Source organism: Electrophorus electricus, chromosome 23 (assembly GCF_013358815.1).
Source record: "Electrophorus electricus isolate fEleEle1 chromosome 23, fEleEle1.pri, whole genome shotgun sequence".
Lineage (NCBI taxonomy): Eukaryota > Metazoa > Chordata > Actinopteri > Gymnotiformes > Gymnotidae > Electrophorus > Electrophorus electricus.
This window is the reverse complement of record NC_049557.1, coordinates 7,917,024-7,940,057: the sequence shown is the minus strand read 5'-3', so window position 1 is coordinate 7,940,057 and position 23,034 is coordinate 7,917,024. Positions and strand designations below refer to the sequence as shown.

At 43.3% G+C, this 23,034-nt stretch overlaps 2 protein-coding genes across 2 annotated transcripts; one reads left to right on the top strand and one right to left on the bottom strand.

Moving 5' to 3' along the window:
• Positions 1-73: 73 nt before the first annotated feature.
• zgc:86609 (TMCO1/EMC3 family protein) lies at positions 74-3,479 on the top strand. The gene is made up of 8 exons (XM_027023559.2): positions 74-760; positions 852-909; positions 1,087-1,180; positions 1,334-1,438; positions 1,808-1,889; positions 2,189-2,268; positions 2,461-2,543; positions 2,900-3,479. The coding sequence occupies exons 1-8, from the start codon at positions 606-608 to the stop codon at positions 2,990-2,992; spliced, it is 750 nt and encodes a 249-aa protein (XP_026879360.1). The 5' UTR covers positions 74-605; the 3' UTR covers positions 2,993-3,479.
• usp11 (ubiquitin specific peptidase 11) lies at positions 3,330-22,808 on the bottom strand. The gene is made up of 21 exons (XM_027023558.2): positions 22,631-22,808; positions 21,543-21,652; positions 20,423-20,553; positions 19,675-19,792; positions 18,448-18,593; positions 18,007-18,068; positions 17,115-17,214; positions 16,463-16,636; positions 15,527-15,685; positions 14,609-14,833; positions 14,273-14,356; positions 14,020-14,114; positions 12,688-12,897; positions 11,121-11,233; positions 10,536-10,982; positions 8,798-8,868; positions 8,500-8,612; positions 7,724-7,873; positions 7,450-7,565; positions 7,164-7,252; positions 3,330-6,904 (listed from the first exon to the last, which is right to left on the bottom strand). The coding sequence occupies exons 1-21, from the start codon at positions 22,738-22,740 to the stop codon at positions 6,776-6,778; spliced, it is 2,952 nt and encodes a 983-aa protein (XP_026879359.2). The 5' UTR covers positions 22,741-22,808; the 3' UTR covers positions 3,330-6,775.
• Positions 22,809-23,034: the final 226 nt, after the last annotated feature.

The window sequence follows — 23,034 nt, the reverse complement described above, 5'->3', positions numbered from 1 at the left end:
GAAATGGCGCATATAAAAATATATTTTTAAATAATTTATACTTTGAAAACATCAATTTACACGGCAGCCATCGTTTCACATTACTTTATTTATACTATACTATATCTTACGTCGAGGGAAACTAAGTATATGCTAAATATATAGTTTCTGTAATTCAAAGGTCAAAAAGTTAGCCAGCAGATGAACTAGCTAGGCTGCTGTCCGTGTGGTGCACTATTACTGAAGCTAGCAGGAAAGTAGACACTTAGATGGCTGCTGTGGTGTAGTTTACGAAATAACTGGCTACTTAGATGTTTTTTCTTTACTTAAAAAACACTAACTGTAGCTGTCTAGGTTTAAAGGCTAAGGTTATCTAACTAGCATACCCATGAAAAGTTTAGTTAGGGTTAGCTTGCTTAGCTAGGTTTTTAAGATATCTGCTCTAGATAGATAGCATGCCATCTGATTTTATTTTTTAGACTGTATATAAATCGTTTAAGATGTACTATTGGTCCATGCTTTAATTTTAACAACGATAAAGGGCCAGTGTAATTAATGACTTTGTTAGCTCGACTGCTAGCTGGCTAGCCTATCTTTTCAATTGAGAGCACTTGCTTGGCCCCAGTATGGCTGGACCTGAGCTGCTGTTGGACTCCAGTATCCGTTTGTGGGTAGTTCTGCCCATAGTCTTTATCACATTTATTGTTGGTGTTCTGCGTCATTATGTCACTCAACTTCTACAAAGCGATAAAAAAGTAGACCTCGAACAAGTGTCTGACAGGTAGCTAAGATATCTTCAAAAGAATTTGCTGCTAAAACCAATTTGTTAATGTTTAAGGTACATGCCGATTTATTCACCGATTTGTTTGCAGCCAGGTGTTAATGCGTAGCCGTATATTGAGAGAGAATGGGAAATACCTCCCCAAACAGGTACCAATATTTTCTGTGTTCACGATTAATAACAGTGCGGATTAATTGTGTATATAAAAGGTAACAATAGAAATGTAATATGTCACCATAATAGCTGGTTTTGAGTAGAATGTCTTTTAAGTTATTAACTAAATTATTCTCTGTTCTGATTGTCATTTGGTCTCTGTCCTGTTCCAGTCATTTGCCATGCGAAAACATTACTTCAACAATGCTGAAACAGGATTCTTCAAGAAGGTCAAGAGAAAAGTGGTGCCCAAAAACCCTATGACTGGTAAAGGGCTTATCTAACTAATGCAGAGTGGGTTTGCTTTAAACTGGGACTGGTGTTTTCGGCTCCCCAGCACTGAACACACTACGTGAGGTGCTTTAAAATCTGTAGTGCTACAGTTGAAAATGACACACAGATTTAACCTGTCTCTTTCAGATACCAGCATGTTGACTGACATGATGAAAGGAAACCTCACCAACGTGCTGCCAATGATTTTAATAGGTGGATGGATCAATTGGGCTTTCTCTGGGTTTGTTACCAGTGAGTAGAGCCATCCCTGTCTCTCCTCATGCTCTAGGAAAGCATAACTCTGTCCGTGGTCCTCTTTAATGGCCTGACCGCTCATGCATTACGTTTTGTATAATTTGTCTGCAGGTTCCAAAATTTACGTTTGTGCAATGCAACATTTTTAAATAAGGAATATTCTTCACCAATACTCCAGTGCACTGGCAATCTAGCACTGAACCTAAAGAAAGAGATTAAAAATAAGTTACAGTTTGAAAGTTGTTCAAAGCTTTCTTGAGTAATGTTGCCCAAAAGAAAGGAAGCCTTAATTTAAAAGCTTATGTCCACTCTTGTTCCATAACTTTGGTTTGACCAGCACAACTGTGCTTGCTTCTTTTCCCACAGCAAAGGTCCCCTTCCCATTGACTCTGAGATTTAAACCCATGCTGCAGAGAGGGATTGAATTGTTGTCGCTGGATGCATCCTGGTACATAACTGCTGCTGCCTCTTTGGTTGGATACCTACATGTTTGGTCCCTCCTCTCTGTTCTTTATTACCTAAAACAATAGCTTGTCCACCAACCGCCACAAATAGCAAATGGATAAGAGATGTATTAACATGATCCTTTCAGAATGGTCTGTGGTTAAAATATTTTTGTGCGTGTGCCTAAAATGTTGACATTTTGGTGCAAAGTCCTGTAAAGCGCCATTGTACATCTTAAAGCTTTTCTTTATAGTGGTTACTTTTTAGTGTGCAGAATGTTTGTACCCATCTTATTTTTTGCAGGGTGAGTTCAGCCTCTTGGTACTTTCTCAATGTCTTTGGGCTTCGGAGCATGTACTCTCTTATACTTGGACAGGACAATGGTGAGCTCATTTGACTCTTGGTTATACACATGCTTCACTGAGGGTGTGCATGACTCACAGATTATTGATCCATTTTGAACAGAATTTCTTGAAATTGGATGCAGGATCATGCCTGAAACCAGACTTAATTTCAGTCACCGATACTTAATAGATTCATCAAAATCCATTCGTGATGGTTATGCATGTTTACAGCTGCTGACCAGTCAAGAATTATGCAGGAACAAATGACTGGAGCAGCTATGGCAATGCCACCTGACTCTAACAAGGCCTTCAAGGTGAGCAATGCTGAATTAAATACTATAACACCTCTAGAGCATTTATATAATACATTGTTTATGAATTTAAAATGTATTGATTTCAAAACTGCTTTTACTTGGAGCACACTGGCTAGTGAAGGACTCCCCCCCCCCATCAGTCATATTGGGTTAACCAAAGTGTAGTTGCAGTCCCAGACCTCGTTTTTTTTTTTTTTTTCTAAGTCAGGACTTTGTGGTTTGTAACTGTCTCTAAACTGCGAGGCAGATGCTGTTCTTTTGTATTTACAAGTGCATGCTTTGGAAATTCTTTATATCTTGGGCTGGTTATCTTTTTTTCAAACCCTTCAAACAGCCCTTTAATCCCTGTGTTCCAGAGTGAATGGGAAGCTCTGGAGATTGTTGAACACAAGTGGGCCTTGGAGAAAGTCGAGGAGGAGTTACTGTCCAAAGACCTGAACTTCCGCTGAGTTTGCCAGTGATGTCATTTTGTGATTGTCCAATAACATTTGAAATGTTGCTTGCTTGATTGGCACTTTATTGTTATTGGATGATTTGTATCTGAAATATATTTCAAATTCATTATATTTATATTTGGACCAGATCATTGAAGAGCAATTTGATAGATTTATCCCTTTATTGAGTGCTTGTGAATGTAAAGAGTGTTTGGGAAGTACTAATGAACTGCAATTTCTTCTGCCACTCACCTAGTATGCACTTTCATTAATGCACAACATATTATAACACGTCTTCAGTATTACTGTGGCTGGTAGTGTGTTTTGAACCAAGGATTTAATTTGGGTTCTTTTTTCACAGCTAGTCCTCTCATACCACCTGTGCCTTCCTTCATCTTCAATTGTCTCTTCTTGTAAAAAAAAAATGTAAAAACTAGAGTCTGATCAGTGCCAACATGCCTGAAAATGTCACAAATGATGGAATAAAGCAACTTCATGAACATTTTTATGGCACCCTTGGTGATCTAGAAATGAATCTGGCCTGATGTCTGATGAAGCTGATTAAATGGTAAGTGCAGTTCACCACATATTTTTAGGGGTGATTCATGTGGAAATTAATCAAACAATTGTAGGAAAACAATTCAGTTTTACGCATACATAACCCATGTGGTCAAGAGAAGACACTTCACAAGCCAACTTAGTCTTTTATTCAGAGCATAATTTCTATACAGGATAGTTTTGCATGGATGACTGCTTGACCAACACATTTCACACAGATCTATGCCAATTTGGTGATCAAGTTATTTGCTGAACATTGTGCAGAAATATACTATGGATCACAGCATATGGCCCAAGCATGCAGACTGGACTGGAATACTGTGGCAGTTGCTTTAGCCTGTTCTACAGCTGGAGATTAAAGTGAGCAGTGGAAGGATTTTGAATATTCAGTTGCATATTCAGTTGAATATTCAGAACTGAATCAATTTGTGCTGGTCAGAAATGGGATGCTTTACATACATGTTTAATGCATACATGTAAGATATTGATCCTACTGTGATGCTTAGAACAACACTTTTGAGCTTTAACTTAAGCATTTTGGAGTAGATGCCAAGAAGACACCAGGCCTGCCCAGCTGAAGTACCCATCTTAGTGCAACGGGAGTTAGGCTATGGATGTCTTTTCAGATAAAAGCTGGAATGGAATGTCTAAAATTACACAATGATACGGTTTCTTATCCAGCAATATTTTAAAAACATTTTAAAAATTGCAGGCCTCTACTTTTGAAAATGTGGAAGACAGTTCATCATTCACCATTTGTTAAACAAGCTGGAAAAGTTTAAACTCCAGTAATTCAAACAAAAATGCGAACAGACTGATCCCTCTGTCTGCAGCAATGGTTATTTAGAGCAATTCTCCCCCCACTATGAGGAACAAGCTAAATAATAAGAGGCTGCCAAAGGTATTAAATAAGACATCACTTTTTTGATGGGTGGTCCAAATAGCTGAATACTGCAAGTACCCAAGGGGAGTAACAATTGGTGATAACAGGAAGACTTTATGAGAGCTTCTTAACAAGATCCCAGATTCTGTTCGAGGTAAAGTGAAGTGATGGAAGTCAAACATCCATGAAATATCAAAGCATAAAATCTAAACCTCAATACCACAATGATTTATTCATATCAAAACATGAGTATACAATTATATATATATTTCATCTATTAACAAAATAAAATGAAAGTTCACCCACCCCAGCATCTGATCCACATGATCAAAGATATTATGATACAAAAATACTGTACAGATGTTTTTAAAAATCATTAAGAGCTCTATCCAGAAAGCACTTTACTGAAATATTCTCATTGCTCCAAAGAGTCCATTATAAATTGCACACAATTAATGAAAAAGAATGCAATATTTGTATCCTCATTTGTTTCAAACCCTTTCATTAAAGATATAAATACAAATGTTGCTGAAAAATATGTCTGTTTGTGTCCTGCAACAGGGGTTCTTTCCCAATGGTAAATGACAAATACAAAAAGAGGGGGGAAAAAGATTGTGCTCCTGCTTTGCACAGCAGAGACATAGATGTGCTGGAATCAGAATTAAAACTCACTCACTGTCTGCATCTGACAGTTATGAAAAATAAATAGCTTACAAGTGAGTGAGTAGACACAAAGCTATTTTCACACAGTCACCTAAAATACTTTTGCACAGTATGCGAATCTTAGAGGTTCGCAGAAATCGTATTCCAACAGTTACATTTCTGACGACCCTGTCCCTGATACATGTGAGAGGGAAGAAAGGGCTCAACCCAAGCTTAAGAAGAATAACGATCAAAAAATGCCAAGATGGCTGTAAAAGTACAAAGGCTATAAGCCTTCATTAGTTATTAGCCATGTGAAAATTTTGAGCCAAACTCTCTTTAAAGCATGTTCCAGCATTCAAAAGAGAAACAGACCACCCACAACCCCCAGCATTTGACAGTAACAGTCCATACTGAGACACAAAACAACAAAAATGAAACTGCCCAAATAAACTGCATTATGAATCTCTTTCTTGAAGGCAATTTTAAAAATATAAAGAAAATGGACCAGAATCCAGACTATCCTATTTTTGAACTGAATTACATAATCAGTTGTAGCTCTCCATTCAAAAGCCTTTAAAGTCTAGTGTTAGGTTAAACTGAACAGTTTGACCAATAGTTAATAAAAGTTGGCAGGCAGGGCATCATAGCTTGCAGGAGCATCCTGATGGCGGCTGGTCCCCGTTTGCTGCGCTGGTAAGCCTGTGTGAAGTACGCCTTCGAAATGAGTAAGAAAAAGAAGCAGAAGCATAGTGCTACACTTGGCCGATCCCACACGAGGCTGCATTCACAGTTTACAACACTGAACCCAGAATAACTTCAAGTGTAACTGAATCAAGGGCCACCATAAACTGCATAAAAAAAAAAAAAAAAATCATGCCTAGTTTCAGGAAAAAAGTAACAAAATAAATGGAGAATTCCAACTGACTTATGGCTTGCTTAAAGCCACAACCGTAGCTTTCTAGTTCCTTTAGGAACAAGGATGTGTATTTGGATTGGAGCATTATTGAGCCCTTGATTTTGTATCACCCAACAGATTCCACAGATTAGTTCCACCATCTGTCTTGAACTAAGTAAATCCAGACAGATGAAAATCCTGGAGAGGATTTTTTACTTTCTGAACTTGACCTCCACACTTGTGCACTAAATCGGCTATCCATCTTTACGAACACAGTCTAAGGATGTGGTTGAAAGAAAATCAGTTCATCTAAAAAGCAGTCACTAACTAGAACAAGTGATAAATGGCAGCATAACACTCCTACATCCCAAACTCACACAACCCACAAGCCCATGCAAACTCTTAAATCCACATCAAAGGAGGAAAAGAAAAAAAACAAAAAAAACAAACAAAAAAAACCAAACAGACGACACAATGCAAACAAATCAGGCTACGCGTCAGCCTACCACCACCAGCTAAACCAGTTCCTGTGTGCTTCGCGTAAAGAAAGAACTACAACCCGCAGTACCCTACCCATGATACCTCTGCACCTGCCTGAGAGAGTAGCCTCTGCCCCTCACCTCCTGTGGTGGTTAGACGAGAGGCAAGAGGTTCAAGTTTTTTTATTATTCTTTGTAAAAACAACCAACCCACCAACAAAAGATGACAAACTAAAAACAAACTCCCCCGTTAACCTGAGAGTGGGCCCGAATGGAAACAAAGAGGGAGAAGGGAGGAAGGCGAGAGAAAAACAAACAAAAGCATGAACAGTGCTGTTTCAGTCTAACTCCATGGCTCCGGCCAGTCCATCATGGTTGAAGGAAGTGATGTGATCATCAGGGGCAGGGAGGGTGGGCTGGCGAATCTTGTCTTGGCGTTGGTAGAACAGCACATAGGCAGCATTGGTCTGAGAGAGAGAGTGAGTGAGTCAATATCCATATTAATTTCAACAGCATACTTAAACATTCTCTGGCTGCTGTAATTCTTGCAGACTTCTACATTCAATCAAAAGAATGTGAACTACAACTTACAGTGGATGACCTCCTACCAGATTCATTTGGTGCAAAGTAGTATCAAGAAAAATTGATTTCAACTGGATATGTAACATCAGGTAATATAAAATACCGCACCATTACACAAAAGCAAAGTATACAATTCACTTTTACCACAATTTGTTCCTCATTTGCACAAGTAACTTTACTGTCATCAAAGTAATACCACTGGCCATCGTCCTTGTTCTTAGCATAGCTGGTATCTGGGGAGACAATAAAAAGGGGACAAAAATAAGCCTGCCAACCCAGGTTGTGGGGAATTACAGCTCATCGCTCGGAAATGCACCAAATGCACTTCAGCACTGAACGTTCATGAAGGGACAGTTAGACCAAAACAACATGAACACTACAGCACCACCAACTATCACTTTACGACGGCATTAAAACGATTCAAGCGTACAGTGTCCGTCTCGGAGTCCGCCATAGTGGTTTGAGACAGCAATCAGGTCATATCTGCTGGGAGGTTCAGAGTTGGTGCCAGTCTTCCTCAGGAGGTAGTCAGAAAAGTCCAGGTTCCTGCAATGCATGATGGGATGCAAGCTCAATACAGTGCACCATACATACACCACAGAGGCCAATGTCTGTAGCCTAATGACTTCTAGCTCAAATACCACTGTATTTCTGAAAGCTTTGTGTACTTAGAAACAGAGACAGAGACAAACACTTGTGCAAACCTCAGAGGAAACTCGACAATAGTGTCCAGTTTCTCACGGGAGTACTTGGTGTAGGAGAAGCGTTTCAGGTGGATGATCAGGACCTCGGGAAGAGACCACAGATCCAACTTCTTAGTCGCAAGCTGGTGCTTCTTACACACTGGACAGTACCTGAAAAGATCCAGTGGCAGAGTCACGGTCCCCTTTCAGCAGTTGCAGGGTCACCCTCCTAGAATAAACTAAGCATGGCTAAACCATGAGCCTAGTAGCAGGGACTTGCTGAGACTGTGCCCAAACTATTGGCTTCCAGTATACCAGTACAGTGTTCACACTACGAAATGCCATGAAAATGTAGCGAAATGTTGATAAGCCAGATAACGCATTAATGTTAAACTGGTTAAAAGATGAAAATGTTTCAAAATGGCTGACCCATCAAGCAATTTCAGCAGACTACTTCCAAAATCAGGATCAAAAAGCATAGTGTGAACATTTTTAGATCAGCATTGCTCCTATGCAGGCTATTCTGTCATGGTTCAATGATGTCAAATACAGGTGAAGTACATGGTGTATAGTGTAAGAATGTCTAATAATATAGTGTATAGTGTGTGATCCAAGACACAGCCTCTTGAGCTACAACATTCCCAACCCAATCTGCAGGGACCTAGAGACAGTCGACATTTCTGTGATATGGCAGCTACCTGCTCAACTGTGCTGGGCATTCATTGTTCTCGGCTGCTTATGCAGAGTGCAGGGCATGGGTTTCTCGGGGGCGACCATCTGCGGGTGGAGTGGCTTACCAGGGGTTTTCATCCTCGAGCGTTTCCACCGTGGTGAAGAGCTCGATGCACGCTTGCAGCTGCACTGTGGGCTGTTGCTGGGGGATGTCCATGCTCTGGTCTTTAACATACTTCTGTACATATGGAAAAAAACAAACATTTTTGAGCGTTTGAGAAAACCAAACCTGTGAAAATGCTGCATACTGCAAGCTCCATTTTAGAGTGTTTCAGTCACAGATCTTGGGCCCTATATCTGATCTGTTATAAATACAGTGGATTCAGTAGAGAACAGGAATCCTGCCGTACAGAAAGCCCTTACCTCTGCTTCATTTTCATTGTAATATTTTTTCTTCATGTCAGGGTCCCAGTCAATAGCCACATAGAGCTGAGCTGTGAAGACAAATCACATGACATCAGCGCTCACACCTCCTCACATCAGCTCTCAGAAAGCTCGCGCCTCCTCCCGTCGGCGCTCAGAAAGCTCGCGCTTCCTCCCGTCGGCGCTCAGAAAGCTCGCGCCTCCTCCCGTCGGCGCTGAGAATGCACACACCTCCTCCCGTCGGCGCTCAGAATGCACACACCTCCACCCGTCGGCGCTCAGAATGCACACACCTCCACCCGTCGGCGTTCAGAATGCACACACCTCCATCCGTCGGCGCTCAGAATGCACACACCTCCACCCGTCGGCGCTCAGAATGCACACACCTCCACCCGTCGGCGTTCAGAATGCACACACCTCCATCCGTCGGCGCTCAGAATGCACACACCTCCACCCGTCGGCGCTCAGAATGCACACACCTCCACCCGTCGGCGCTCAGAATGCACACACCTCCACCCGTCGGCGCTCAGAATGCACACACCTCCACCCGTCGGCACTCAGAATGCACACACCTCCACCCGTCGGCACTCAGAATGCACACACCTCCACCCATAGGCGCTCAGAATGCACACCTCCACCCATAGGCGCTCAGAATGCACACACCTCCACCCATAGGCGCTCAGAATGCACACACCTCCTCCCATAGGCGCTCAGAATGCACACACTTCCTCCCATAAGCGCTCAGAATGCACACACCTCCTCCCATAGGCGCTCAGAATGCACACACCTCCTCCCATAAGCGCTCAGAATGCACACACCTCCTCCCATAAGCACTCAGAATGCACACACCTCCTCCCATAAGCGCTCAGAATGCACACACCTCCTCCCATAAGCGCTCAGAATGCACACACCTCCTCCCATAAGCGCTCAGAATGCACACACCTCCTCCCATAAGCGCTCAGAATGCACACACCTCCTCCCATAAGCGCTCAGAATGCACACACCTCCTCCCATAAGCGCTCAGAATGCACACACCTCCTCCCATAAGCGCTCAGAATGCACACACGTCCTCCCATAAGCGCTCAGAATGCACACACGTCCTCCCATAAGCGCTCAGAATGCACACACCTCCTCCCATAAGCGCTCAGAATGCACACACCTCCTCCCATAAGCCCTCAGAATGCACACACCTCCTCCCATAAGCACTCAGAATGCACACACCTCCTCCCATAAGCACTCAGAATGCACACACCTCTTCACATGCATTCTCTCCCACCCTCACTGCTCAATTATGTGGAGAAAGAACATTTTGGAAAAGAAGTTGGCCAAGGGTTCACATCTACATAGCATCTGTAAGTGAAAGTTCTCTCCTCTATTTACTGGACCAGAAGCGTTTGGACACAGAAGATGAATAAAATGACCCCTATCAGAACTGTTTCTGGAGTCTGATCCATACATTTCCAGCAATTACTGCAACATTATTTGCCATGCTGTGCTCTTAGGTAATAATCTTACATTACTTTACAAGGGGCTTCACACCAACCCAGTGGATATCACACGTAAATTCTCAACCAAAAGGTTATTACTTCTAATCACTATCACTATTACTAATACTAATAAGTAATGAAAAGTTACTAAGTGTGTGTAAACAAATGAGATTATGCCACTCAGTCCAAATTAGTCTTCGTTCCTTTTTAGGTAGGTAGGGACTGTCTGGGCTACGACGGCACGGACTCACTGCTGTAGGAGAACGCATTGCTCCCTTCTCCCATCCCTCTCTCCGTCGTGCCGTTGGAGTTCACGGCTTGGATGGTGAAGAGTTGTTTCTTCCTTTTCACAGCGCAGCACCGCCTGCCCGTCAGCCTCTTACTGGCCTGAGCGATGGGCTCCTCCCCATCTTCCTCATCATCATCTGCCTCTTTCCCAGAGGCCCGTGTTGCACCTTGTTCCCCATCAATGGCATCTTGGGAGTTGTCTGTACTGGCACAAGCCATCTGGCCCTCCTCTGTGCTACCACCCGTTTCCGGTTCGCTGTTCGACTCCTCCTCCTCCTCCTCTGCTTTCTCCTCCCCTTCACTGCTGTGACTCGCTTCTGACTGGACATTACTCTGTCCATCATCCCGAGCGTTCTCCTGTGCTTTTTTCTTGGATGGCCCTTCTCCCTTTGAGTCTTCCTCAATCTCATCTGTGTGGCAGTGAAGCAAAGACAAACATTTTTATAGATGAAATGACACAAAGGGGAAAAACAAAACAAAACAAAAAAAACCAACAAATATCTGTTTGTTAAGGAACATTTGGTAAATGAGATCATGCAACATGTTACCTCCACCCACTCCATTGGTCTGACTCTTATGCGACTCTTCATCCTCATCATTCTCTTCTTCGTTCTCGCCTTCCTCTTCCACTTCCTCAGGGTCTGGCTGATGAACGTATCGCCTGCAGAGACACAACGGACCCCGTAATGATTCAGCTAAGAGGCTGATTAAACTATGCTATGAAGATACAAGACATCCTGTAAACATGACCCAGCTCTAAAAGCAACTGCTAACCACTGACTCACCTCTAAAATGTCAGCACATCTGATTCAGTGCCAAACTGCTGTGGCCTAAAAATGGTGGATCAGTTCTACCAATCAGCCTGAAGTTAATAGACAGCCCTGTAGCTCAAACGTCCAACCAAACATTGCTACAGGCTTGACTTGTGCCTCAACGCACATTTCTGAATCCTTTAGTTACAAAGCCACAGCTCAAGCAGTAAAAAAAAACAAAAAAAACAAACAAAACCACTGAACTTTGCTGGATGAGGACACGCCCCTCAAACGGAGAGACTGCACCAACCACACCCTACGCGCAGCAGGGCCTGAGGGCTATGCAACTCTACAGATCGGAACGTTATTAACACATTAAGCTGTTCGTCTACACTGAAATTCTCTTCCATCTAGAAAAATCTCCAACAAAAACGACAATAATGGATCTCTGCTGTTAAATAATTCATAAAACACAAAAACGCATGAGTGGCATGGACTCCCTCGGACCTCAGAGCAGCATGCCTTCTGAGGGAAAAGGACATCAATCACTGGAATGGAGGAAAGTCACGCTCCGTGAGCACAGAGTGAGATTTCCATCTGGTCTGCTCTGCACAACGGCTCTTCTAATGAAAGTACATCCTTTAATGGTTCTTTTTTAGCCCTTTTCAAAATAACTTTGCTTGAACAGGCTCCATTCAGGCTTCTTAGTACCTTGGTGCTGTTCCGAGAACTGGCTCACGTCTGCGCCAGTTTTTATTGGAACCAAGGATGTGTCATCAGACAGCGCTGCACAACGGAAGTAAACAGTAGTAACGAGGTGGTGGAGCACATAGATTACCTGAGAGTATTTGTGCTGTTATTAAAGAGGTTTGGTTTATCCAAAAAGCAAGCAGAAATCAACCATTGGTGGTGATAAATTATATTAATTAAATGATAAAAACTAATTTTATTAAACAATTATTACAAATAATAAATAGAATGTTCATATAATTAATTTGACAATAATGAATAGTCATGGAAATATAAGAACACTACATGTAGGCTAATGATAATGCAGTCAAGCTCCCGTCACAGTTTGCGCTGAAGAGCCCACTATTCTCTGGCTACAGATGGAAACAAACTTTTCAGGTTCCAGAACCAGTTCATTTTTTGCAAAAATGCACCAACTGGTTTAAAAATAAGGTGTAGGAACTGGCAGGGAGCCTGTTCCACATTTGTGGAAAAGGGCCATTTGTCCAGCTAAACCAGTTCACGTGCGGTTCTGCCGTCTCACACAGGTGATGGGCATTTGCCTTTCCTCCCTCTCCACCCATGGTTCCCCTTTCAGTAGGACTACAGGCGGGGCTGGACAGTGGGCACTCACGCTAGCCGCTGGAGGAAGATCTGGTAGAGAGCCTCGCGGGTGAACTGGCTCCGCCACAGTACCATGAGGAGCGGGTGGCCAAAGAGGGTGGTGCTGTAGGAGCTGCCGCCGGAGCCGTAGTCGCGGTATTGGGAGCGTTCGCGCATGTACACGGCCAGCAGCACCTCCTCGTCCTCCTCCCGGTCCACGCTGCTGCTGCTCACTTCATACCTGTATGAACACAGCCCACGAGACCAGCTACTTACAGGGCCACATCAGGAAGTAGACCAGCACAGAACAGGTAGGACAATTCATCTTTAAGTAATAGGTGGCAAGGTTATGTGAGCTGGGTTTGGGTTAGACTGAATCACAGTTTACTAGATGTATTATCCAACTGTTAATAGGTCTCGTTAGGCCTCTCTTTCCCTGATTAATTTGAAGCCATGTATAAAACTCCATACAACTAATTACCAAGTTGTGATTTTTTTTTTTTTTTACATTTTAATTAGTTCTAAGTTATCTGATACTCCATAACAGATACATTTGTCTCATCTGGTATTTTAATTGGCTTAGTTAGATTCTGTATTGTTTCTAATTATACATGACGTCCTGTACATAATGATTCATCGGCTATTTGGGTGGCATTTCGTAGCCACAACTAATTTGTCTGATCTTGTTTGTTGCAGATAAAATAACACATTAACATATAGTTAGAGAATTTGGCAGTGTGCCATTACGTGTGCTCTCTGGCACCTGTTCTAATGGGGGAAACATGCTTGTATTCAGTTATTAGTTAGATTACATAGTCTAATTATATTTAAGTATTTAAATATATTTAAGTAGTATCATTTACTAAACTGGGCTATAGAAACTGCAACAGATCTTTAGCTTCCACATATCAGTAGAGAGCAGGCAGGCATACAGCTTTCAATTTATTCAACTTTAATAATAATAATAATAATAATATTAATAATAATAATGTTGCAAATGTTTGATGTAAGGTCAGGACATGTGTGTCAAAATTATAACCAATCACAGTCTAGAGTTGCTTCTGTTCCAACCAATAATGAAACGCGTATAAAGAGGCTGTTCTGCTTGGTAAAGAGGCGGTATGTTTATGAAATACTAGAATAAAGTGGATTTGAAAATACCACAGCATGAGCTGATTTCCAATGTCTTGGTCCCAGCTGTGCTAATTCACCCATGTCAGTGCAGGTGCAAAACTTTGCATAAGCACTAACTGGGTGTTTGGTCCCCAAAACATTTTGCAATACGGCAGCATCGTACCTCAAAACTACTGCTCAAATATACAGTCCACAGTAGGTTTGTTAACCAGACAAAAGCAAAGCTTACACAAAGATGTCATCTCTGTCCAGTATACAGCTGAGAGACTCATCGGCCTGGTAGATCTTGTAGAAGCGATGATTAAACACATCTGCCACAACCATCTGAATGAGTCAGTGGAGAAAAGCCAGGACACATTATATACACACACACTTCTTGTTAAAATACAAGAGTTTTGTAAAGGGCTTTAGTGCATTTATCTGCAGCGTGGACCTAACCAGCATGCTAAATGAAGGGACAGCTGTGCAGCTCTGAAGGTCACCTGGTTAGCAGGGACATGTGTGGCTTGAGAGAGGGCTGTACACAGATCAAACACCAGGCCAGCCTTGGGGACGACTACCCGGTGCTAGAGAGAGCGAGAGAGAGAAACCAGGGGAACTTACTGATCTTTTTTTAGGACACACATCACCTAAAGGAACAAATGTTGCCAAAAGCCCAAGTTATGCAGCACTATATTGGTAAAAGCATGCCAACAGATCCTCACTTGTTTTATGTAACTGTTACACAAGCTTTAGGTCACTGTTACACAAGTTAGCATTTCATAAAATATTCATTAAAGGAAAGGTCAACCGGTCATAAGAGTTGTAAGGATGTGTACCTGCTCAGGTTTGGCCAAAGGGTCAAGGGAAACGAAGAACACCTCCATGACCCTTTCCTTGCTAACTGGCAGGGGTATGCTTAAGTAACAGAAAGGGTCAAAGGTCACAGACACCTTGTGGCACTCAGGGCAAACCAGCGTGGACTTGAACAGTCCATGGAATGTGTCCACGATCACAGAGTCGTTCCGTCGCCTGTGGTTACGCCACGCCTCCTCTGCTACTTCCTGGAAACACATGAAGGTTCCCGTTAAACCCAGAAATAAGTGTCTAAGGGGCACTGAGCATGCTTGTCTCACAGGGATTCTTTATTACTTTTTGATCCTTTTGTCCCCTCTATGTTAACACTTCCAAAATAGATACTGGAGCAGAATTCAAATTCACTCCTACGGTTCCCCTATATGCAGTGAGAGGGTCCCGCTCCTGTGTGGTGTGCTCTGGGAAGAGCGTTGTAACAAACACCTTCAGTCTTCAGGACACTCCTACTGATTTTGGGAGTCTCACCACAGTACTGCTGTCTTATATTGTGCTGTTATATGTAGGTGTGGTGGAAAAAGAGCTTCCTCTCGAGAACAATAGACTACATAAATCATTACAGTTACAAAGCAGAGTGGAAGCACTCTTTGAAAGTGAGGCATGAAGTTGTCACTCAATAATACGGCTGTCATTCAGCAATAATAAGTTTATAATGCTACTCTGGGCCACATTCTAGGACCATGGCATCAGCACAGACTTGTAATCGTTCCTGTGGTCAAAAGGTAGTTGCTTTAACTGGTTTAATTGTAACTCTGACAAAGAAACATCTGCATACTGTCCATGGCTAGTCTGCGCTGCGTGTGCGTATCTGCCAACCGCACGTGGATGGATGTGTGCGTTCGTGTGTGTGTGTGTGTGTGTGCGTGTGTGTGGTGAGCAGGGACCTGATCTGGTCTGCCATCTGCGTCCCTGAGCTCGATGTACTCTTTGTTTTTGACGCGGTTGAGGTCCTCGTGCAGGCCGTCCAGCAGGAAGGACAAAAGCTCCTGGGAGTCATGCTGCTGGTAGCCCAGGAACTGGGAGGCAAAATGGCCCACCTTGGTCTGCACACACACAGAGACACACACACATACAGACACACACAGGTGTTAGGAGTCTACTTAAAATGACTCCTAACTTTGCTCGAGTCTAGGCTCCCAACTGACCAAAGTCCCTAACTTCAGTGTGTGCAAACAAGCATGTAAGTAAGTATGTTTTATCTGAAAACCCTGGACATAGATGCTAGCATAGCTCCGAAACTTTGGGTCTGGCACAAACAGCAGCCAGCAAAGACCAACAGCCCCAAGCAGTGACATCCGAGCTTAGGGTTGACATTTTTACAAAATCTCCAGCAAAAAAAAATAAAATAAAAAAATCACCAAGGCACACAAGAGAACCAAAGCCAATCCAGGAGTACGAAGAGGTGCCATCTGAGTTTAAGTGTCACACCAACCAGTATCCTCCACACTGAAGCTTCTCTCATCACTGTCTCTCTTGTAGGTCACCCTGAGAGATCGTCAGAAGTAAACTAGTGCCCCCCAGTGGACAGCATGTGGTTGTGACTGTGTGCTATCTGTACAAGAGTACCTTAACTGTCCCAACAATGCACTACATTATAGTAACTACCATACCACAAAATGTCTATTTAAAGTATAGAGTTTTTTGATCGACATTTACGTATATTAGATCACCACTGATAATGACAATCATAAACTTTAATATAAACTATGCAGACAAGAAGCATTTAAATAGAATTTAAATATAACGATAAAATTAAAACTGCAGTATAATTCAGTTGGAGCATTAGAGCAGTGGCGCACGTTCTGTGTAACGTTTTGCACCTTAAAGACACGAGGCATCACAGAGTAGTGTCTCCCTGACCACATCTGCTTGATGACATCGGCAAAGGCCTCAGCGATCTCGCCCTTCATGCCCAGAGGGTTGGTGAAGTTCAGCTCGTCCAGGTACGAACTGCACAGGAAGTACTCCGTCAGTGGCGGCGTGTTGCTCAGACACTGAGAGAGTGAGAGAGAGAGAGAGAGAGACAGTGAGAGGGAGACATTGGTTTATTCTTCATGGTTCATCTGCTCATGGACAAGCAGTGAAAATTATCCTTCTTAATGAATCTTGTGTCTACAGAACTACGTGCTTAGACCCTTAATAAGGGGAGTGGAGGTTACTAAACTATGAAAAACTCACAAAACAAAATTAAAGCCACAGTCAACACTAGATGAATTTCATATTATCCATATTATTATGAAATGATAGATTGAACATATGATGCGATGAAAAGGTCTATTGGCGAATGTACCATTGTGTCAGTACAGTGATGCAATTATCAGCCCAATGGATCTACATTTCAGATGCTCATCAATTACATGGCATAGCTGTTAGTGTCCACGTTAATGTAACAAATCATAACTTGGCATAAGGTTGTCTCTTTTCCTTTAGCTAACGAAGGCGTGATGTATAGCATGACCTATGACTTCTGACCTGCAGGGCAGAGTTCATGAAGCAGGTGTTGCCAAGGTTGTTGAGGCCACATACTCCAGGCTGCCCACGGTACATATCCTGGTCCTCCATGGAGTTCCTCCTGTACACACACAACCAGAGATGAGCCACACACACACACACACACACACACACACACACACACACACACCTAGAGATGAGCCACTCCCCCCCCCCCCCCCCCCCCCCCCCCCAGGTGTCTGTGACCAAGAAACTGAGCTAGTTTCAAAGACATTTTTATCAATGTTTAAGATCAAAACCGGCATTAGGTAATCCTTTCTGACACTGTAAGCATGACGTTTTTCCAAGCAAAACCGGTTACTGAAAGACATTTTTCTGCCAGCATTAATATGTGAAAGCGAGACTGCGTCAGGCATGCTGATCTTCCAGCAGGACGAAATTTGTGCCTACATTTTCTTGAACTGCTCCAGACACCCCATTGCTTTAAACTTATGTAAAACAGAAGTAAGTTGCTATTGTCTACATGAACAGAACATTCACCAACAACTTGGGATCTACTGCTTTTGAAAGCTCGCTCGCCTGATGCCCCCACGACAGGCGTCTCCGTCCATGATGTGGGCTTTCTCCTAGTCAATCGGCTACAGCATGGTGGTCTTCACACTCCGTCATGCACACGCAACACTCGGGGAGGTTTCCTACTCTAACACACCTGACTCAGCCCAAGAATGGCCTAAAAAATACCTACTGAGTTGAACCAAGCGTGGCATAGCAGAGAAAACAAAACTTTGCAGAGTGAGAGAGGTTCCTCCTGTAGCGGAACTGGACCAGTAACAGTATAGAGCACGCAGGAGTTGTGGCCAACAGCAGTGAGTGAAGGTGAGCTTTTGGGCTCCAACGGTGCAGGCTCACTCACATGATCTGGGGTCTGGAGCTGGGCCAGGTGCCGTCTGCATTCCGTATCTCCATAATCACAGTCTGTGGAGTGAGCAGAACGTGTCACAACAAAGCCGCAGTCACTCGCTTATACGCCTGTACTTGTCTGTCCGCACACGGGCATGCATGCGTGCACACAGAGATAGCCAAACTCGCGCACACACAGAGATGCAGGCACGCATGCACACAGTAGTTTCATCAACACAGGGTCCTACCAAAAACTAGTAGACTGACAAAAATAGTTGGACTATATTAAACAAATGAAAATAACATACTGACATTACGTGGTAGTTACTGTAGAGGAGAGCCACTTAGTACGTTTGTGGTAGAACAGACAGATGGGCCACATGGCAAACTTGTCTGAGGGAGATCATGTGCAGTGGTGTTTATTGTGTACGCAAACGGACGTGTGAGAGATTACCATGCCGGAGGTGAGGCAGGAATCGAGGACAGTCATATGGACATTGCGTAGCCTATCACAGCTGGTGTCAGAACTCTTCATCCACAGTCTGGGTTCAGCATTCTCCGGAACATCAAACTGCTTCTGTATCAGCTTCTGAATGCTGACTATCTCATACACGCACACACACGCACACACGGATGGATGCACCCAAACATGAAAATCTGACCCACTGTGGGCTGTAATACAGAAATGTCACACTATGGTCCCAGTTGGCCAGGGACTGCCTTAAGAGGCTTCTCACACAATTGTGCGGACCTAAATTAGATGCTAAATATAAAGTTTTTCTGAAATATCCTTCTTAACAGAGAGCCCACTAGGACTCGTACATTCCGCCCCATCTGTTCCTACAAACACATCCAGATGCTCATCGGAGTATCTGCAGGTTGTCATATACCATGTAGTCATACAGCCATCACTAATGAATCGGTCACTGAGCAGCTGCACACGGAGGCTAATGACATCAGCGGGAAGCTGTGGGCACCAGGGACGGAGCTCCACTTTAAGCGTGTTTTCCTGAATTTATTACATGCTTCACACACTTCTATTGCCCTGCTGAAATAGCTATTGTAGAGGGGAGAGGCTTAGTCCAATCCTGATTGCACCCACCGAGTCCACACATCTGTTGGGTACCATCTTCCCAACACATTTCAGCAAGGGATTTCCAGCTGTTGTTTACCTAGTTGAGGTAAACAACTGGGATGTGAAGTAAATATAAAGAAACTGTTACAACAGTGAGTAACCTCTGTGTAATACATTAAGAAATGCTTCGAAGAGCATCTACCTCAAAGCCGTACACAGGACTCCTTCAGTGCACATGAACTACCATGTGAATCTACCAGCACCTCACACCGTCAACATTTCACATCTCCTAAGGTAGTGCTTAAGCCCTAACTCCCATAACACCTGAAGCAATCGAGGACACTGAACAGCTAGCACAGTTGTGTTGTTAAGAGGGACAAAGCAAAAAATATGGACTGGGAAACATTGGTTTAAAAGGTACATTCAGACCAACTACACTAATGTCACAGTTAATGAAAGCCTGCAGCGCTATGCCAGTATATATAGGAGCATCACTCTCATTCATCAATGGAAGAGTGTTTCCAAATTAAAGGCTAATGTGATGACAAGTGTACCCAATTTGTTTAAAATCCTATTTAAACAACTATTCTCAAAAACTTTACTCACGTATGGTGTCTGCTCGGCTGAACTGAGCTGTTAAAATGTTGTCCATGTCGCTATGGAGACAGAGGAAGACTTCCACTGGGTAGATCTCAACTTTGACTGTGCTTGGAAGGTCAATAACCTGGAAAAGAGGAGGTCAAAGTACTCAGAGTTTAGGCACAGAACTGCCAGCAGGCCAAATTTAACCCAAATTCAACACCCTTACCCTGGCAATCTGGGTCTGTCACTTAATTAGGACCCAAAACAAAATAACAGAAATCTTTCAATTGCTTCCTTTCCAAAATCCTAATGATGAACAATAGGCATATTGCAGGGATTCTCCATTCAGACACTGCGGAATCCTGGCCAGCCCAGGTTGTTGTCCTCAAGCTCCTCAGACAGTCTCAGGCTGTTGAACCTCTGACAGTATGTTGGGACCTAGAACATATATGGTCTGGCTGGAGGTCCCTGAGAACCGGATGGACAACCTCTAGTATACAGGTTTGAAAGCAAACACCCAGCCTTCCATTTTTTTAACCATTTAAAAAATGAATCTACTCACATGCTCTGTGACTAATGTTTGAGAATGGCAGTGTTCTATAATTCTATCTGCAGGTTGCAGAACTTAAATGACTAGAACATCTCTACTGTTAGTCCACCCGTAAATTACCCCACCTGTCAGTTTCCTGGATGCTCCTAAGAACAATGAAATCAGGATATAAATCAAGTAGTGTAAATGGGGCTTTAGCTGCATGGATGGTCCCTATTTTACCTTTCTTTCCAAAGGAGGTTGATCATCCACCAAGCCATACCAGGACAGCAACTTACGCCAGGCTTCAGCTGGAACCAGGACAAAGTCCTCATTTTCCACCAGTCTCTCCTTCAGCCGGTATGAGTCCAAGTCTGCAAACAGCAGAAGACAAAACCATAGAGAACGCTGCTCTCCAGTCATGAAGACTAGGTTTAAAAGATCTAGAACTTTAGTTTGAGTGCAGACCCCCTACTCTCCTTAGCATGCAATAAAGCCTGGGGTTAAACCATGTCTGTTATTTTTCCCCAAGCTCCCAACACACCTCCGTCAAGCCAACAAGAACACTGAAATCTTGGTGCAGATGTGTAATAATGCGCGCTGCCGGAAGCTCCCTGAGAACTTAGAAACCCTGCAGTGGGGAAGCATATATGTTTTATATCCTTGCTTTGCTTTTCAATCACACCCCATGTGAAAAAAAAAGATTGGAATTAATTCTTGCTCTGTGGATGCCTCAGTTGTGCTTCTATGTATACAGGCAATATTGTCTAAAGTTTGTGGCCGTTTCCCCAACCCTTGTGCCCATACAACAGCTCGATGCTGTGTGGAACTCGGTGCTTGTTGATTGGCTGAAGAGTGTGGTCATATGCATCAAGATTGGGTAACAAGTTTAAGAGTTTTTTCAGCCTGTTAACAATAGTGATATTGTCAGACACTGATTACTGACACAGGACTGCAAGACATGCATCTTGATTTTCTCATGAGGAGAATTTTACAGTATTGTTCATGCATGTCCACTGCTATTTAATGTATGTGGCTATGATTTAATCATCACATCTACAGCATCGCTACATCAAGACGTCATTTCTGAAAGAACATCAATTCTTCATTTTTTCCTGATGGTCCTTGATTTAAAAAAATAAAAAGCATCACAATCTGTGCTGAATCCACTGAAGCTCAACATCAAGATCACAACTACGTCTGGCTGATCTTGTTGCAATTTTATAGCCTTCGAGAAGCACGGAGTAAACCAATGCCTTCTCTCGGTGTTGCAGAAAGGCACCCACTCAAACGTGAATGCTAGCACTTTTAAGATATTTCACGTGTCGTATAACAACTCATATAATGGTAAGATGAGACTCACCTTCATAGAGCTCGGTGTTATCAATATGTCCGGGAAACGACGGAGCATTCTGGTCTCCTGCCGTCACGTACTCCTTCCACAAGTCAAACCATCTGTTTCCCACCAGATACCTGCATTGACGGCCGACGTTCAAATTCAGCGTAACTCACATCCGCAACATTTATATCCAACCTCTGCCTTCTAGTCAAGAACGATAAATATTCATCCATTTAAATGAAATAGCTATACATTTATATGCCGCATCAGAGCTCGACGGCTGCTCTGCGAGCATTTCATGGGCGCTATGCAGCGTCGGAAAACAGACATTTGAACGTGAAACGAGGCGCGGCGCTCGTGCCGTCACCACCTAGGCTTACATTACGCGTGCGGAACGAGACGCTCCTCTCGAGCGCTCCTCACAAAACGAAACCGAGCAACGGACAAGCGCAAACCGAAACTGTCACACAGGCTAGCTAACCCAGCCAAGAGAGCTAACGGTAGACGTCTGGCCATTTCCATTACAAATACGCATAGTTGGCCATTTCGGTCCTGCGAGGAGCGTTATAATCAGTCTAGAGACTGTTATCACAGTGTCCAGTGAGCACCACCTACCCGCCTGAAGGGTGTAGGTGTGTGCTGAGTTTTTAAAACAGCTGAACCGGGTAGCCCTATCTAGCTAGAGAGTCAGCTAACCTAGCGAGATAGCTGGACCGCTTCACGTCCACCACTAAACGAAGCCGCGTTTGTGGCACACCAGCAACTTCAGACGATCCACCCGGAGCTGGGTACATAGCCACTGATCATATCTGATCCCTAAATAACAAAAGCCTGCTGGTTAACGGAGCAAAGCAAAACCACCAAAAATGTCACAAGCTCTCCGGCTGGCTAAACAATTCTTAAGCTACGCTAGCTAGTTCACTAACCTAGCAACGTGAGGTACATTCAGGCGAATCAATTGTTATTCGTTAAGTGTGGGCGCAGGAACACCAGAAGGTTCGTCGCTAATTTAGTCTATAACCACCTGGTGGTAGTTAGGTTATGATAGAAAATTCATCTGTTGAGCCTCTGGAGTATGACTGAGTGTCTCCAGACGGCAGAGCCACACTCACCAGCTATCCCCAACACGCAGCTCATGCTCCAGGAGTAAGCTTTCGATGTCTCGCTGCTGTGTTTCTAACCCAGGAGGTTCTGTTGCGGAGGCAATGGTGGTAGTAGCCATGATAATTCATAAATGTTAGAAAAGGTGTACAGTCAGTCACCGCATAGAAACACCGGAACATTTAATGCAGGAAGCAGGAAGCGACTTTAATGATGATGACTTCCGCACTCGAAGTGAGGCGTGTGTAAAAGTCAAAGTGGGCGTGACTGGTTGCTTTTTAACCAAAACATTCTAAGTGATTTATATTAAACAATATCGACCTTAAGGATGATACCGAATTTCACAAAAACTAACAAATCAGCCATTTCATTGGTAGTATTCAATAATCTATAGGCGTCATCTATAAATAGTTTC

What these genes read in the sequence shown, in the direction of transcription:
- zgc:86609 (XM_027023559.2), top strand. Translation starts at nt 606, where the DNA reads ATGGCTGGACCTGAGCTGCTGTTGGACTCCAGTATCCGTTTGTGGGTA. An exon ending in CTCGAACAAGTGTCTGACAG is followed by an intron (nt 761 to 851) that starts GTAGCTAAGATA and finishes ATTTGTTTGCAG; the next exon opens with CCAGGTGTTAATGCGTAGCC. An exon ending in ACTCTAACAAGGCCTTCAAG is followed by an intron (nt 2,544 to 2,899) that starts GTGAGCAATGCT and finishes CCTGTGTTCCAG; the next exon opens with AGTGAATGGGAAGCTCTGGA.
- usp11 (XM_027023558.2), bottom strand. Translation starts at nt 22,740, where the DNA reads ATGGCTACTACCACCATTGCCTCCGCAACAGAACCTCCTGGGTTAGAA. An exon ending in CTGCGTGTTGGGGATAGCTG is followed by an intron (nt 21,653 to 22,630) that starts GTGAGTGTGGCT and finishes CCGTCAATGCAG; the next exon opens with GTATCTGGTGGGAAACAGAT. An exon ending in CTTTGGCCAAACCTGAGCAG is followed by an intron (nt 14,357 to 14,608) that starts GTACACATCCTT and finishes CGCTCTCTCTAG; the next exon opens with CACCGGGTAGTCGTCCCCAA.